General features: G+C 36.0%; 1 protein-coding gene across 2 annotated transcripts in view; it reads left to right on the top strand.

Moving 5' to 3' along the window:
• Positions 1-14,453, top strand: part of SIPA1L2 (signal induced proliferation associated 1 like 2) — an 88,306-nt gene that overhangs the window by 15,059 nt on the left and 58,794 nt on the right. For both annotated transcript variants that reach the window (XM_054394664.1, XM_054394657.1), the window contains exons 5-7: positions 1,525-1,628; positions 7,938-8,095; positions 9,405-9,981. In XM_054394664.1, coding sequence (XP_054250639.1) covers positions 1,525-1,628; positions 7,938-8,095; positions 9,405-9,981 — 839 coding nt within the window. The remainder of the gene's footprint in view (positions 1-1,524; positions 1,629-7,937; positions 8,096-9,404; positions 9,982-14,453) is intronic.

The raw sequence follows: 14,453 nt of genomic DNA, 5'->3' as shown, positions 1-14,453 counted from the left end.
CTCGCTGGGCAGCACATTCCAATGGCTAACAACTCTCTCCATGCCTCCAGCAAACTTGCTGAGGGTGCACTCAATCCCACTGTCCATGTCACCAATAAAGATGTTGAACAGCACCAGTCTCACTAAAGACTTATGAAAAGCACCACTGATCACTTGTCTCCACTTAGACATTAAGCCAATGACCACTATGGTTTGAATGCAATCATCAAGCCAATTCCTTATCCACTGAGTGATCCACCCATCAAATCCATGTCTTTCCAATTTGGAGACCAGGATGTCATGGGAGGCAGCGTCAAACGCTTTGCACGAGTCCGGGTAGATGGCATAATTTGCTCTTACCTTGTCTATCAATGGTGGTAGTTACCCTGCCACAGAAGGCCACCAAATTTGTCAGGCACTGTTTGCCCTTGGTGAAGCCATGTTGGCTGCCACCAATCACCTCCTCGTTTTTCATATGCCATAGCAGAGTTTTGAGAAGGATCTGCTCTGTGATCTTGTCGGGCACAGAGGTGACACTGACTGGCCTGTAGTTGCCCAGCTTTTCTTTTTCCCCCCTTTTTTTGTAATTAGGGTTATGGTTTTCCTTTTTCCAGTCAGAGGAAACTTCACTAGATTGCCATCAATTTTCAAATATGATGGAATGCAGTTTAGCCAGTTCCCTCACAGCCTACAGGTGGCTCTCATCAGGTCCCATAGTCCTTTCAGATTCCTTAGATGGTCTCAAACCTGATCATCACTTACAGTGGGTCGTTTTGCATTTTGCCTGGTCCTGCTTTTTCCTTCTGTAACTTGGGTGGTGGGGTTAGAGCCCTTGCTGGTGACGTTATCTTGACTCAATAGGATGTTCCCAACCTCCTGTGCTTACTTAAATAATCAATAGTAAAGAAGGTGAATTTAAAAGGATTAATCTATGACTACAGAGTGAAACTCTTCTAATTTGCTGTAAACATCCTGAAATGCTAACTATATTAAATTTGTTTCTAAAGAAAATAAAATAACAAGTCATGTCCATATATGAAATAAATGTTAATAATTTTAAAAGATCTGAAAATTCCCAGCAAAATTATTTGACATTGCACTACAATGTGTCATGTCAAAATTGGATGTTTTTTAAATATCTGATCTGCTGTATGTGTTTTAATATCGGATTTGAAGTAATATTGTCATTTTATTTGTGGTACAGTATGGGATTAGTCAATTGTCTGTATTAGTGTTTTAAATCATACAAATATGTAAAACTATGCTGAAATAGCTAAGTGTTCTTTTTTCATGAAATGTAAACATATTGAAAATTTGATCATTTCAGTCTTGTAGAAAATAAAATCTTTGTGCAATTTCTTGCAGACTCTTCTGTGTCATAATAGGAAACTAAAGAGTAGATCTTTAGCTGATGCAAGCTTTTTTTCCTCTATTGAAAATAGTTTTCAATTGCATGAATAGTTTTAAATTATACCATGCAGAGTGATGTCCTAAAAAGTAGTATGAATGTTGTTTTACTGACCTTGTGGTTAAATTCATTTTTAGCTGATTCAACAGGAACTCATTCCCTCTATACTACCTATAAAGATTATGAATTAATGTTTCATGTATCAACAATGCTTCCATACATGCCCAGTAACAGGCAACAGGTATGTTTTTTAATTATTAGTTTTAATTTTACATTATAAATGTTTGACATTGAGGTTTGTTCTTTTTTAAAGTGATACTGATTTAAAAACTGAAGTGCCTTATATAATGTATAATTCATTTGTAAAATTTTCTTGAAATATTATAAGGCATTAGAAGTCTCATAGGATTTGTGTATTATATTATTAAGGAACCTATCCTATCTTTCCCATTTCATTTTATTAAAAAGTAATATTTCCTGTGGTTCACTTAACTTCTTACATATGTTTTAAACATTGGAAGAATGAAGTTTGAAAATAGTCTTATGGTTAAAATATGCATGTAATATTTTTTTAAAAATATTCCACTTAATCCTTATATTACATATCTTGAAATGTTTATTAATGTGCCAGCATAGTAATGAATGCTTAACTGTATCCTTCAAAGTGTCTGCTTGTGAAGACAGAAAACTGCAGAATACTTGCTTTGTTTTTGGAGAATTCCATTTGATTATGTAATAGTACAGAATGTATTTAAAGCATTAAGGATGGCTAAAAACCAGCACAGCAACCAAAGTATGTGGTGCACCAGTAAGGTTACTCTGTCTTGCCTGTATTGAATATTTCTTGTGACTGAATTAAAAATTACAAGCACATTTGGTATAATATATCAACATTAACACTGTAAAAAAAATAAAAAAAAGCAGTAGAATTACTCATAGGTCAGACGAATGATAGTTCATTACTCTGTGTGCTACTGCTTTGCATTTTTCTAGGTCTGCAGAAATCCTTGTTGGATTTATTTAGTTAGATTTAGAATATTCTCTCCTGGTCATGCGAGAGATAAAGACGTCAGTTGTTTTGGAAGATTGTCATGAAATAAAGATGCCATCTCACTTTCTTTTTGAACAGCATGCAAAAGATGTTTGGTGATTGTTAAACCATATCTGAGTTGTATCTTTCATGGCTATTCCATCATTAGGTCTTCTGGGAAGAAGAAGAGATGGCAAGGTAGCAAGAAAAAGATAAAATGCAATTATTAAAGCTGAGAAAGGATAAATGAAAATTGAAATGGAAGAAAGTATATAATATATTTATGCACTTTAAATAGTGTATGGTGTTCTGAATGGTTTGAAGTGAACTGTTAAGACAATTGCAAACATTACTCCATTACACTTAGGATTTAAATGTGATACAAAAAACTAAATTAGGAACCAAAAGACAGACACTCTTCACCATATGAATAATATGAATGTTTAGATGACCACATCTTAAGATGAGTGGCTGTATCACATATTAGCTGTGCTAATAGGTAGTAATAATGTCGTTGGATCATCATCACCCATCTGAGATTGCTCTAATCGTCTAAACTTTAACATAGACCTTCTTACCATATAGCATTAATTCAGTTAATGCACTAGGAGTTGTGTCTGTGAGCAGTCATAACAATCTTTGACTGGAAAGTACAAAGAAATAGGGAAAATTGTATGGTAATAAGAAGATATAATACACTGAATGAGCTTGCCTTAAAAGGAAAAATAAATACATTTCATAGTTAATCACAGGCACTGACAATAAATATGTCTTTACTTGGAGTTTATTACTTTCGTTGTCATTCATGACTTTCATTTGTTTGTGAGAACAGGATGTCTGTCCTCTTGCCACAATCTGCTAATTTTCATAATTGTTTGTCATCATCACTGCCGTGTTGCTCAGCCACCTTCTGTCACTGTCCTTTGACTTCTTTCTGTGCCTTCCTTTCATTCTCATCTTTTCCTTATGTCTTCCTTTATAGTCAGGTGCCAATTCTTGTGTATAATGAAGTCTTCCAACTTTAACTCCATGGTTTTCCCCAGCAACAAACACACCTTTCCACTGTCACTTTAACAGGTTCAATATTTAGTAGAAGCGCCATGTTGTTATTCATGGCTTTCTAGGCAAGAAAATAATGTGGCAGTTCTCCAAGTTCAAGTAGTATACCTGTCTGAAGACTCTGCCACATTATTTTTTTTGGTGGGTTTTTGTTTGTTTGTTTGTTTGTTTGTTTGTTTGGGTTTTTTTTAGATTTTGGATCTAGCACAGCATGGACACTTTCTTAAGGAAATGTGACAAATGCACCCAAATGACCAGAATTTAGCCAGCCTTAATGTGCAAAAAGGATCTAGAATCATTATTTAATTTTCTTGTATTACTGTTTAGTTCCAAAATGCATACTGAAGCATGAAATGTATCAACAATGATATTTCTTACAAGCTAGGATCAAATTCTGTTAGATCTTTTCCCTTGAGACATTTTAGATGCTGAAGACCACAAATTCAGTTGCATCAGTTGTGCTCAAGACAGAGAGACTTACAGGTGCTGTGGAATATGAGTGTAGTTTGTCTCTTCAGGATGTGGCTCACTGCTTCTACATCCCCAAGCAAGGGCACGTTAGATCTGATGGTAATTTTCTTTTTAGCTAGGTTAGCAATGAAGATCCCTTTCAATAGTTATTTTGTGCTAGCATATTGCATATGTACTGACAATTAAGTTATTGCACTTTATCCCTATGGGCCTTGTTTGATGATGGCTGGGCAAGGTATTGAGTCATTCTTCATCATCTAAGACTACAGCCTTCAATGAGCAAGCGCTGAGCTTTGCTTAGGTTCCAAATATCTGTGAGCCAAAACCAGGCCACACCAGAACTGTTTGTTGCTTCTTCCAGGACATAACTACGCCTTACTCGGTCCCTGATCAGGACATCCCTCTAGTTTTAGAGCCAGCAGGAGATCCAAAGAGCAAGGTAATTTTCACTTTGGTTGCAACATAGGCTGGGAATTTTCAAGTCAACTGGTCCTTCCCTAGGACGGAAAAGACTGCCAGCCCTGGTGTGGCCAGCATTTTTTCCTTTACTGGCCTCCTCTTCAAATCACAGTTCAAGGATTTCCCCTTTAAACTTACCTTTGCAACATCCCATCCCAAATCATTCCCTTGCAAGTTTCCCATTTACACGTTTGCAGTCTGCTTGTGGTCAAACCTGATTCATCCAAATCAGTTCAAATAATCTAGTTTCATCTGGTTTAATGAGAACACTATAACAGAACAGATATGCAATAATGAAATAAACTTGTTGGATTTAAGCTACTGTTACAACAGTTGGAATAACAAGACATGGAATTCATGTAATTATACCAAGCTGTTTAACCAGATCTGATGAAATATCTTTTGGCCTTTGGTTTCAGTTTTGGTACTTGTTAAGAACACAAATTGAAAGTAAAACTTTTGAAACCGCTTATTTTAGATCTGTACTAAAATAAGTTTGAAGATTTTCTTCTTTGACTCTTAACATTTCTTGGTTTAATTGAATGAAGACTATATTTCACAAAATTTCATGTTGTGTTGCAATTTGACTAGTACGATAAATTTCATAGAAGTGGATAGATTTTTATTCCTAGGCATAACCTGTAAATGTCCTGAGTTTAAAGACAATACTTTTCTTTGCAGATGCATACCTAAAAATTAAACAATTGAGTAGTTAAATTCTTAAAATTAATATAATAATTATTAATAGGTATAAATAATCTAATAGATGCTGCTTTTCTAACATATTTTACTTTTTGTCTTGTCTTCTTACATTAAACTTCAGTGGTTTCCTTTTCGTTGCCCATCATGCTTGATTGAGTTTGTCTTCAAATTCTACCATGCCAATTTAGAATACTCAATATTAGGATGATGTAGAATTGTGTTTGATGTCTCCTTACTGAAAATAATTCTCTATAATTGTTCATCCTATTGAGAGTTCCTATTGTGCTGCAGATTGGTATGAGACTCTAGAGTATGTTAGAAAGGCAGATTGAAAAAAAATTAGTAATGTGATAACCCCAAAAAACCCCAAACCTGAGCAGACCTCAAAATGGAAGAGGAAGGGGAAACTGAGAACCTGGAGAAAAAACAAAACAAAACAAAAAACAAACAGACAAGCAAACCCCACAAAAAAACCAACCAAAAACCAAAAAACCTGAAAACAATCTAGGATGTAAAGTCTCAGGAAAAAAAATCTAGGTTACAGAATGGAAGCTAGAAAGGGATTTCTTACAGATCTTTTTGCTTAGTTCTGGTTTCCTTCAATTCCTTTTTCATTTTCAGTATGCTATCTCCACATTTTCCTCCTTCTCCATCTAATACTTTATTCTTTTCCTGTTCCTTTATCCTATCCAGAGCACTTCTTTCCATACTCCAGATCACTCCAGTTTATTGTTCTTCCTTTTCAAAGTTCTTTGCATTATGATACACTGTGCGAAGCTGCAACTGTGCTTTTGCCTTTGCATTGTGTTGAAGTTCACTGATCATTTATGCATGACATTTATAACAGTGTTACACTAATTTTATTTTAAAATGTTGAAGAAGTCACTAAGATCTCTGCAAGCTGGTAAGGCTCTTAAAAATTATAACCTGACATCCTATTTTCTATTTTGTGTCTCTTAATTTAAGCTCTTAAAAAAATGATAGGATATGGGAACTGCTTTACTTTCGAAAAGACTATTTTTGCTAGTAAAATTTCAGACATTTCTAAAATTTAACTTTTCTTAAGAGACAGCTATTCTTGCTTTTGTAAATCCTAAAGTGATTTACAAAAGCAGAGAAATTACTATAACTTTAATCAGGATGTTGCTTCCTCATTTTTGTAATTTTGCTTTGTGGAAATATATAGGCATAGACATGAACCACTGTAGCAAGAAAGAGTAATTGAGCAGTTAGTTATATAACAAAGGCAGAAATCAATCACCTTGTGCCTCATAAAGTTGACTGCAGTGTAAATTCCAGCCTGTGAGATGATAATAATAACCTCTAAACACGGACTAGTGCTTTGCTAATATGATCTAATTGTATGGTTCACTAGCTCAGTAAATTAAAATATATCTGGCACATTTAGTTCTGAGATCAGTTCCATGTAATGTACTTCTACTGTAGTTTATACACAACAGGATGTATATCTTAAATTTCTTAAATGGCTAGTTAATTAGTCTTAAAAATCTGAAAACTTGACCGAGCCACCTAACTTATAACAAATATTATTTTCTATTCTTACACCTGTTTTAAAGATTCATCAGACCTCTTATTTCTTTAATCTGTAGTTGGGATTTTGATAATGTATAAAACATACTGGATGCCTTTAAAATTGTGGTTTTGTCCCTTCTTACTATCCTTTGTGTTATACATAATGAAACATATTTATGGGTCTTAGCATTTAGCATATGCAACCTTCTTTTGTTGTTGATAGCTGAGATATTAACACTTAATGGAACTGAGAAAATACAAGCAGATACTCTTACAAGATTGTGTTCTGTAAAGTCATTTCAATAGAGCAATTTTTACTTGTTCTGTCAGAAAATTTTCAAATTTATTCTTAGATCTTTTTCAGTTACGTGTGAACTAAGGTCTTTGGCAGACTTTGAATGGATATTTAAAATGTAGCACATGCTAGAGTACTTTTTTTCCATATAGTAATATACATGGATGTTTTATAAGCAAAGGTATTTAAGGAAAAAGTGTGAAAAATTCATGAGGTGCAATAGATGTTCATGAGGAAAGTGAACATCATTTTACTGTGCTGCATTGTTGAGGATTTTGAGGGAGAGAGAAGTGGTCTCTTATTGCTGAATGTGTTTTCTAGTTTTTATTAAGTTTTAGCCTGGAGCAATTATTTAGTACTTGAAATTATTCCTTAAATATATTTTGATATATTTTGATATTTTTCCATGAGTCTCAACTCTGTTCCTAAAGTATGTGGCAGCTGTAAACATTTGTAATAATGCATGGTATTTTTTTTTTAATTATAATATTAAGGACAGAGTTTAATGAAAATGCATCATGGAAAAGGAAAGTTTATGGACAAAGAAAAACAATATTAGGTTTTTCCTATAGAAGCAAATATTGCACATGTAAAGAGAGAACTGAGATACAGGTACAGTTCTCTGAGTAGTGAGAATTGTCAAGTGGTGTAACTTTTTTTATTGCTAAAGCAATGCAAAAAAGTAAGGGAAATGTATTTTTCTCGTAGAATGAAAGTGAGCAGAAACAATGCAGAACTACCACTCGGTAGTGGTTTTGTTAGCCCAGTTTTCTTTCCTTATGTTTTTGCAGCTCAGTCCAATATCCTTTATCTGTAGCTATCCAGGATATGATTAAGTAAACATTATTTCTGAAAAATAAATCTTAATTTGTTTTTGTGTTGGTGGTTTGTGTAGTGGTGTTTGTTTTGTTTTATTTTGGTTTTCCCCTAAAATTAAGAAATTGATTTTTTTTTTGTTTGTTTTTGTGCAACTAATTTTCCAATGCATGTTTCTTGTCTAGCTGCTTAGGAAAAGGCATATAGGAAATGACATAGTTACCATTGTCTTCCAAGAGCCTGGAGCACTTCCTTTTACTCCAAAAAATATTCGTTCCCACTTTCAACATGTGTTTGTCATAGTCAAAGTGCATAATCCTTGCACTGAAAATGTGTGCTACAGGTGAGTAGAGCCTTATAACTATTAAAGTTTGTTATTAAGACTACAATGGAATTTCATCTAACAATTTTGTATTTCTTAGAGATATTCTATGTATATATAGTTTTAAAATTTTTGCTACATTTTTTGCAAGTTTGAAACCCTAGAGTCTCCCTTGCAGGCATCTACAGTTATGGGCCACAATGGGTAGACTTGAATGGGTATATGCAGAACTCTGTGTTGCTGATTTATGGGTACAAAATGGGGATATAATGAGTTAGTGACAATAAATTTTCCAGACATAGAATCATAGAATCCAACCAAAGGTTGGAAGAGACCTCCAAGATCATCCAGTCCAGCTGATCACCCAGCCCTAAGCTATCAACTAGACCGTGGCACTAAGTGCCTCATCCAGTCTTCTCTTGAACGTCTCCAGTGATGGCGACTCTACCACCTCCCTGGGCATTAGAAGTTATTTTAGAATTCATATTGTAAATTTCCTTTTTCACTGAAAGTGATTTAAAATAAACTATTTCAGAAGGGTATTTACCTGTATAAATCCCCGAGTATGAGAATACGACCAGGATGAGTCATGGCCTTTTGAGCGCTTGAATGAGGACTTTAAGAATGTATAATAACATCTCAAATTTCAGATGGCCTTAACTCTTGCATTTAAGTTACTGCATCATGAATTCGAGCAAGGTAACCAAGGCAGAAATATACTAATGGTACAAGTTTAGCATGTATAAATGTTATTTATTTAATTGTTTAAAATGAAATTAAAGTACAAAGAGTAGGCAACTTAAAACAGGTGCAGAATGCTCCTCTTATAGACACACTCAACACCATACCTCTTCTTTGTCTTCACACTTAATTGTAACAAAACGTCTGAGGATTAAAATAAATCCTCTTCCTGTTTGTATATTTCTTAGTTTTAAAATCATGTAACTGAGTGGCAACTGAGTATGATAGCCAGACGTACACAGAAAAATATTTTTAAAAGTATCTTCCTCATTTATGACTCTCAGAACATTTTTATACTTATTCCATTAACAAAGGCAGTCCATGATACCATAAGATGTCATCTTGATATTTTTTTGTTAGATACATCTATAATGGGCATTACATATTTAAAAGAAAAACGGTGTTTTAAAACAGACAATTCAATCTGATATGTCTAAAATGTCTGAAAATTGACATGTCAAAGCTAAACTCACCTGTGTAAATGGACTGCATAAATAACATTTCTGCTTATCAATTGATTTATTTTTAATTTTTTCTTGGTTTGTTTTTAGGAACTAAGCATTGTATTTTTTTTCCTTTTTATTTCCAGTGTTGGTGTTTCACGGTCAAAAGATGTACCTCCATTTGGTCCACCCATTCCCAAAGGAGTCACTTTCCCCAAATCTGCAGTCTTCAGGGACTTCCTATTAGCCAAAGTTATTAATGCTGAAAATGCTGCACATAAGTCTGAAAAATTTCGAGCCATGGCCACAAGGACACGTCAAGAATACTTGAAAGATCTAGCAGAAAACTTTGTTACCACAGCTACAGTGGATACTTCAGCAAAATTTAGCTTTATTACTTTAGGGGCAAAAAAAAAGGAAAAAGTGAAACCAAGGAAAGATGCACATCTCTTCAGTGTTGGAGCAATTATGTGGAACGTTATTGCACGAGATTTTGGCCAGTCTGCTGACATTGAATGTCTCCTTGGAATTTCCAATGAATTTATCATGTTGATTGAAAAGGAATCAAAAAATGTTGTATTTAACTGCTCCTGCAGAGATGTTATTGGATGGACGTCTGGATTAATGAGCATAAAAATATTCTATGAAAGAGGAGAATGTATTCTTCTGTCTGCAGCAGATAATTGTACTGAGGACATAAGAGAAATTGTTCAAAGACTTGAAGTAAGTACAGCTTCTAAACTGGAATGCCAGTTTTTTTATGATGAATTGCTTGTATACATTTTCTTTAGGACATAATTTTAAATGTCCTATGTTTATACTTTGGGAGCGTTTGCATTCTTCAGGGAGCTTTACAAACAGTAATCATCACAACAGCATGTGTTATCAACCCATTTGCAGGGATGAGGAAGCTGATATGAAATAAGACTTGAAAAGCTAAGCTTTTTTGTCTTCTCATGTTGTAGCCTATTCTCAAGTTGCATATTTCTAGGTAGAAATATTCATTAATTTAAAAATATACAAAATTGTAATGTGTAAAATACACTCACTTTGACTTTTTATAGCCACCCATATGAATGTTAGCAGAAAAAAATGTGCAAATTATTCTGATTTGATCCTCTAAATTATAACCTTTTCTTTTAAAGTACAATTAATCTTTCAATGGACTGTCCTTGAATTCTTCTTGCAAGTGTTCTACTATCCTTTTCATTATAGTCTTCAGTTTCACTTTATTTAGACTGGAAAGTTTCTGAAAAATAGCGTACATGTAGTTCACTCCTATTAAGTCTTGCTATACAAACAATATAAATTGGCTAACACAGATGAAAACAAGATTCAAAGTTCTAGTGAAAACTTTTGTTGTCATCAGTGCCAACAATTTCTTTTGCTGTTTCCATTTACTGAGTTCTGTAAAATACGGAACTATCCCAGCTGCGAAGGACAGATCTTTAAAATTCAACAATTAAAAACCCCAAATGAAATTATTTATTATGTCGATTATATATTATATATTATTATGGAAATTATATGTTATATAAATTATGTATGTATTTACTTGAATGCTTCATCTTTATTATGGTCAGATTTGGGGTTAAATAATGACAAACTATCTTTAAGACTCAAAAATTTGGCATCATTAGTTACTGCCAAGTTAAACTGAATATTAGCTTCAGGTATCTATTCCAAAGAACTCTAATTGCCTTCTGGCCACCATGAGCCACTAGTGCAACCAAGAAGGCCAATGGTATCTTGTGATACATTAAAAGGAGTGTGACCAGAAGGTCAAGGGAGCTTCTCCTGTCCATACACTCTGTCCTAGTAAGGCCACATCTGGAGTATTGTGTGCAGTTACAGGCTCCCCAGTTCGAAAAAGACAGGAAATTTCTGGAGAGAGCCCAGTGGAGGGCTACAAAGATAATTAGAGGACTGGAGCATTTCTCTTATGAGGAATGGTTGAGAGACCTGGAGCTGTTTAGCCCAGAGGAAAGAAGGCTGAGAGGGTATCTTTGTCAAACTATAGATGAACTTGGCAGGCTGTGCTTGAAAGCAGAAAATGGAGTAGTTCTGAGCTGTATGATAACACAGAATGGCAGAGTGATACAATTATATGAAAACATTGAATGGATCTTTAGAGAAGAGTCTGAATAGAGAAAATTTCCTTAGAAATCTGTATACTGAAAAAAAAAATCTTTTTTCATGGGACTTTAAAATGATCTCTAATCTTTTAATTTAATCTGGATTAAATGCATTCAGAGAAGCTGGCTCTTCATGCACAGCCACATGTTCCATGAGGCAGCAGTCAGGTAAGCAGAACGGCCTATTTTGAAGGAGAGCAGCGCTCTTTCTATGTTACATTACTATGTAACATGTGGTGTCTGCTTCTAGGGGATATATTTGTGGAGGACTTGATCTGCTGGAATCCTTTCTGCTGAGAATAGATGAGTCTTTGGCAGGAAGGTTTATCTTCCTTGCCTTTTAACTTCTGAATATTTAGCTAACTTGAAGACGACATTTTTGAGTGGTCTGAGTTGGGGAAATCCATATAATGGATGCTAGTGCATTCATTCCCTAACTGTGTCATAATGATCAAGAGGTGTCTGTAGACACTTGCAGATCCTTGCAAGGTCTTTCTCCAGTCTTTACCAGCTCATGAAGATTAGCACTTAGGGCTGACTGTGTTTTGTTACCCTGAGTTTATTGCAGGTTAAAAGTGTGAGTGTGGACTAGCATCCTGAGGTCAGCAAACTTGGAATAACTCCTGGGTTTGTGTCACTGTGTTCTAATATGTGCAAGTTCTGTTTTTTTTTTCCTAAGTGACAGATATCCATAAAAAAATATTGTATAAAGGCAGTAGTGCTTTAAAAGTTACTCAAGTACTAGAAACCATAACTTTGTCACTGACCAAGTTGCAGGCATATGTTGCACAAATACTCCACAGTTTTTCCAGTCAGCTGTTAGATTGGGGAAGGGAGTAGAAGGTAATGTTCACTCACAAACTTTGTAATATGAACTAGAAATTGATTTTTCTCAGTCTGGTGCAGTATCCCAGCATGCACACTGTTGTGTGATTATTCTTTGCTGGGCAAAACTTGAGGATTTGATATATACTGTATAGAAATAAGCCTGCAGAGCCAAGTCTGAATTTGAAGGATTTTGGTTACTAATGACAGAACTAATTTTGAGTATGAAGAAAGCAATTTAAAAAAAATGTTTATGTTTTTTCCAAGTTTCCCAATGACATAAAATCTCATAACCCATTGTAGTGATGTCCACATCTGGAGATCGTGGTAGGTAGGAATCTGACTTCAAGGCAAAATAAATCAAAATTGTCTTCAATTCTTTGTTATTGAGGAAGAAAAGTTGTTAGTTCTGAAACATTTAATTATATTTGGCGCATATAGGCAGCAATGAAGTCACAAGAAGAAATCCAAGGACAATTAAGAGACACTTCAGGTTCTTGGGACAACTGGTTAATGGATTGGGAGCACAAGTAATGTGTTATCCTCTGTCCCTCCAGTTTCAGGGAATGATGAGGGATGAAACGGGAAGGCCTATTAGGTCAATACCTAGCTCAAAGGCTGGTGTCACCAGCAGGACTTTAGGCTTTTGATCATGAGTTGGTTACATGACACCAGACCTGCTGGCAACATACAAAGTCCACCTATCTCACAGCAGGGAAAGGATTTTTGCACAGGAGTTAGTAGGGTTCCTTGAAAGAGCTTTAAACCAGGGGGAAGGGATATCTCGCTGGAGATAAGCCTGAGGGTGGCACATAAATGTTTGTGGGATGGCATGCTGGTGAGGTCTTTTGGTCTGCCATCCCAGTAGGGATGGGTGGTAGTGCCATGTGACAGCAAAGACACTAAAGGCTATTGATGGGCTAGAAATCACAGCAGCACTTGGGAACAGTCAGGTAGGAATTAGGACTTCCCACCCCCTCCCCTTCACCCCCACCAAAGGTGACAAGATCAATAGCCCAGCTGAAGTCCATCTTCACCAATGCATACTCTATGTGCAGCAAACAAGATCTGGAAGCCATTGTGCAGCAGGAATCCTACGATGCAGTTTCCATCACACAAATGTGGTGGGATGGTTTGCACAACTGGAGCGCTGTGGTGATTTGCTATAAACTCTAGAAAAGTGCTAGGCCAGGGAGGAGATGGAGTAACCCCGTATGTTAGGGAGTGTTTTGATTGTCTTGAGCATAGTGATGGTGATAACAGGGTTGAATGTTTATGGTTAAGAATCAGGAGGAAGGCCAACGAGGCAGACATCATTGTGGGAGTCTGTTACAGACCACCCAACCAGGATCAAGGGACAGGCAAAATATTCTATAAGCACTTGGGAGGAGTCTCACAATCATTACTGCTTACTCTTGTAAGAAACTTCAACTTACCAGATGTCTGCTGGAAATACAATACAGGAGAGAAGAATTTGTCTAGGTGGTTCCTGGATTGTGTGGATGATAACTTCCTGAGTGAGTGATCCAACTGGGGAAAGGTCTCTACTGGACCTTTTGTTTGCAAACAGAGGACTTGTGGGTGATATGAACGCTGGAGGCTGTTTCGGACTTAGTGATCATGAAATGGTAGAGTTTTCAGTTCTTGGGGAAGCAAGGAAAGGAGGTCAGTAGAACTGCCACTTTGGACTTCAAGAGGGCAGACTGACCCATTTAGGAGCCTGTTTGGTAGAGTCCCTTAGGAGGCAGTGCTGAAGGGCAAAGGAGTCCAGGAAGGATGGACATTCTTTAAGAGTGAAATTGATAAGGCAGAGGAGCAAGCCATCCTGGTGTGCCAGCTGGTGGGGAAGAAAGTTGGCATGGCTAAACAGAGAATTTGACTAGGACTCAGGAAGAAAATGGAAGTTGTATGGCCTATGGAAGAACGTGCAGGCCGTTTGGGAAAGTGACAAAGATTTCATGAGGCTATGCAGGCAGAAAATTAGAAAGTTGAAGCCCAGCTAGCACTTAGGCTGGTGAGTGCCATGAAAACCATGTTTTTATATAAACATTAGCAACAAAAAGGAGGACTAAGGAGAATCTTCATTCTCTTTTTGATGTGGGAGGAAACACAGTCGTCAAAGACAAGGACAAGGATGATGTACTGAATGCATTCTTTTCCTTTGTCTTTAATAGTATGACCAGTTGTTCTGAGTGGCCAGCCCCCTGAACTGGAAGACAGGGATGGGGAGCAGTA

This window comes from Indicator indicator, chromosome 2 (genome assembly GCF_027791375.1).
Source record: "Indicator indicator isolate 239-I01 chromosome 2, UM_Iind_1.1, whole genome shotgun sequence".
Lineage (NCBI taxonomy): Eukaryota > Metazoa > Chordata > Aves > Piciformes > Indicatoridae > Indicator > Indicator indicator.
The sequence above is the reverse complement of the archived record's forward strand: the minus strand, read 5'-3'. Positions and strand labels throughout refer to the sequence as shown.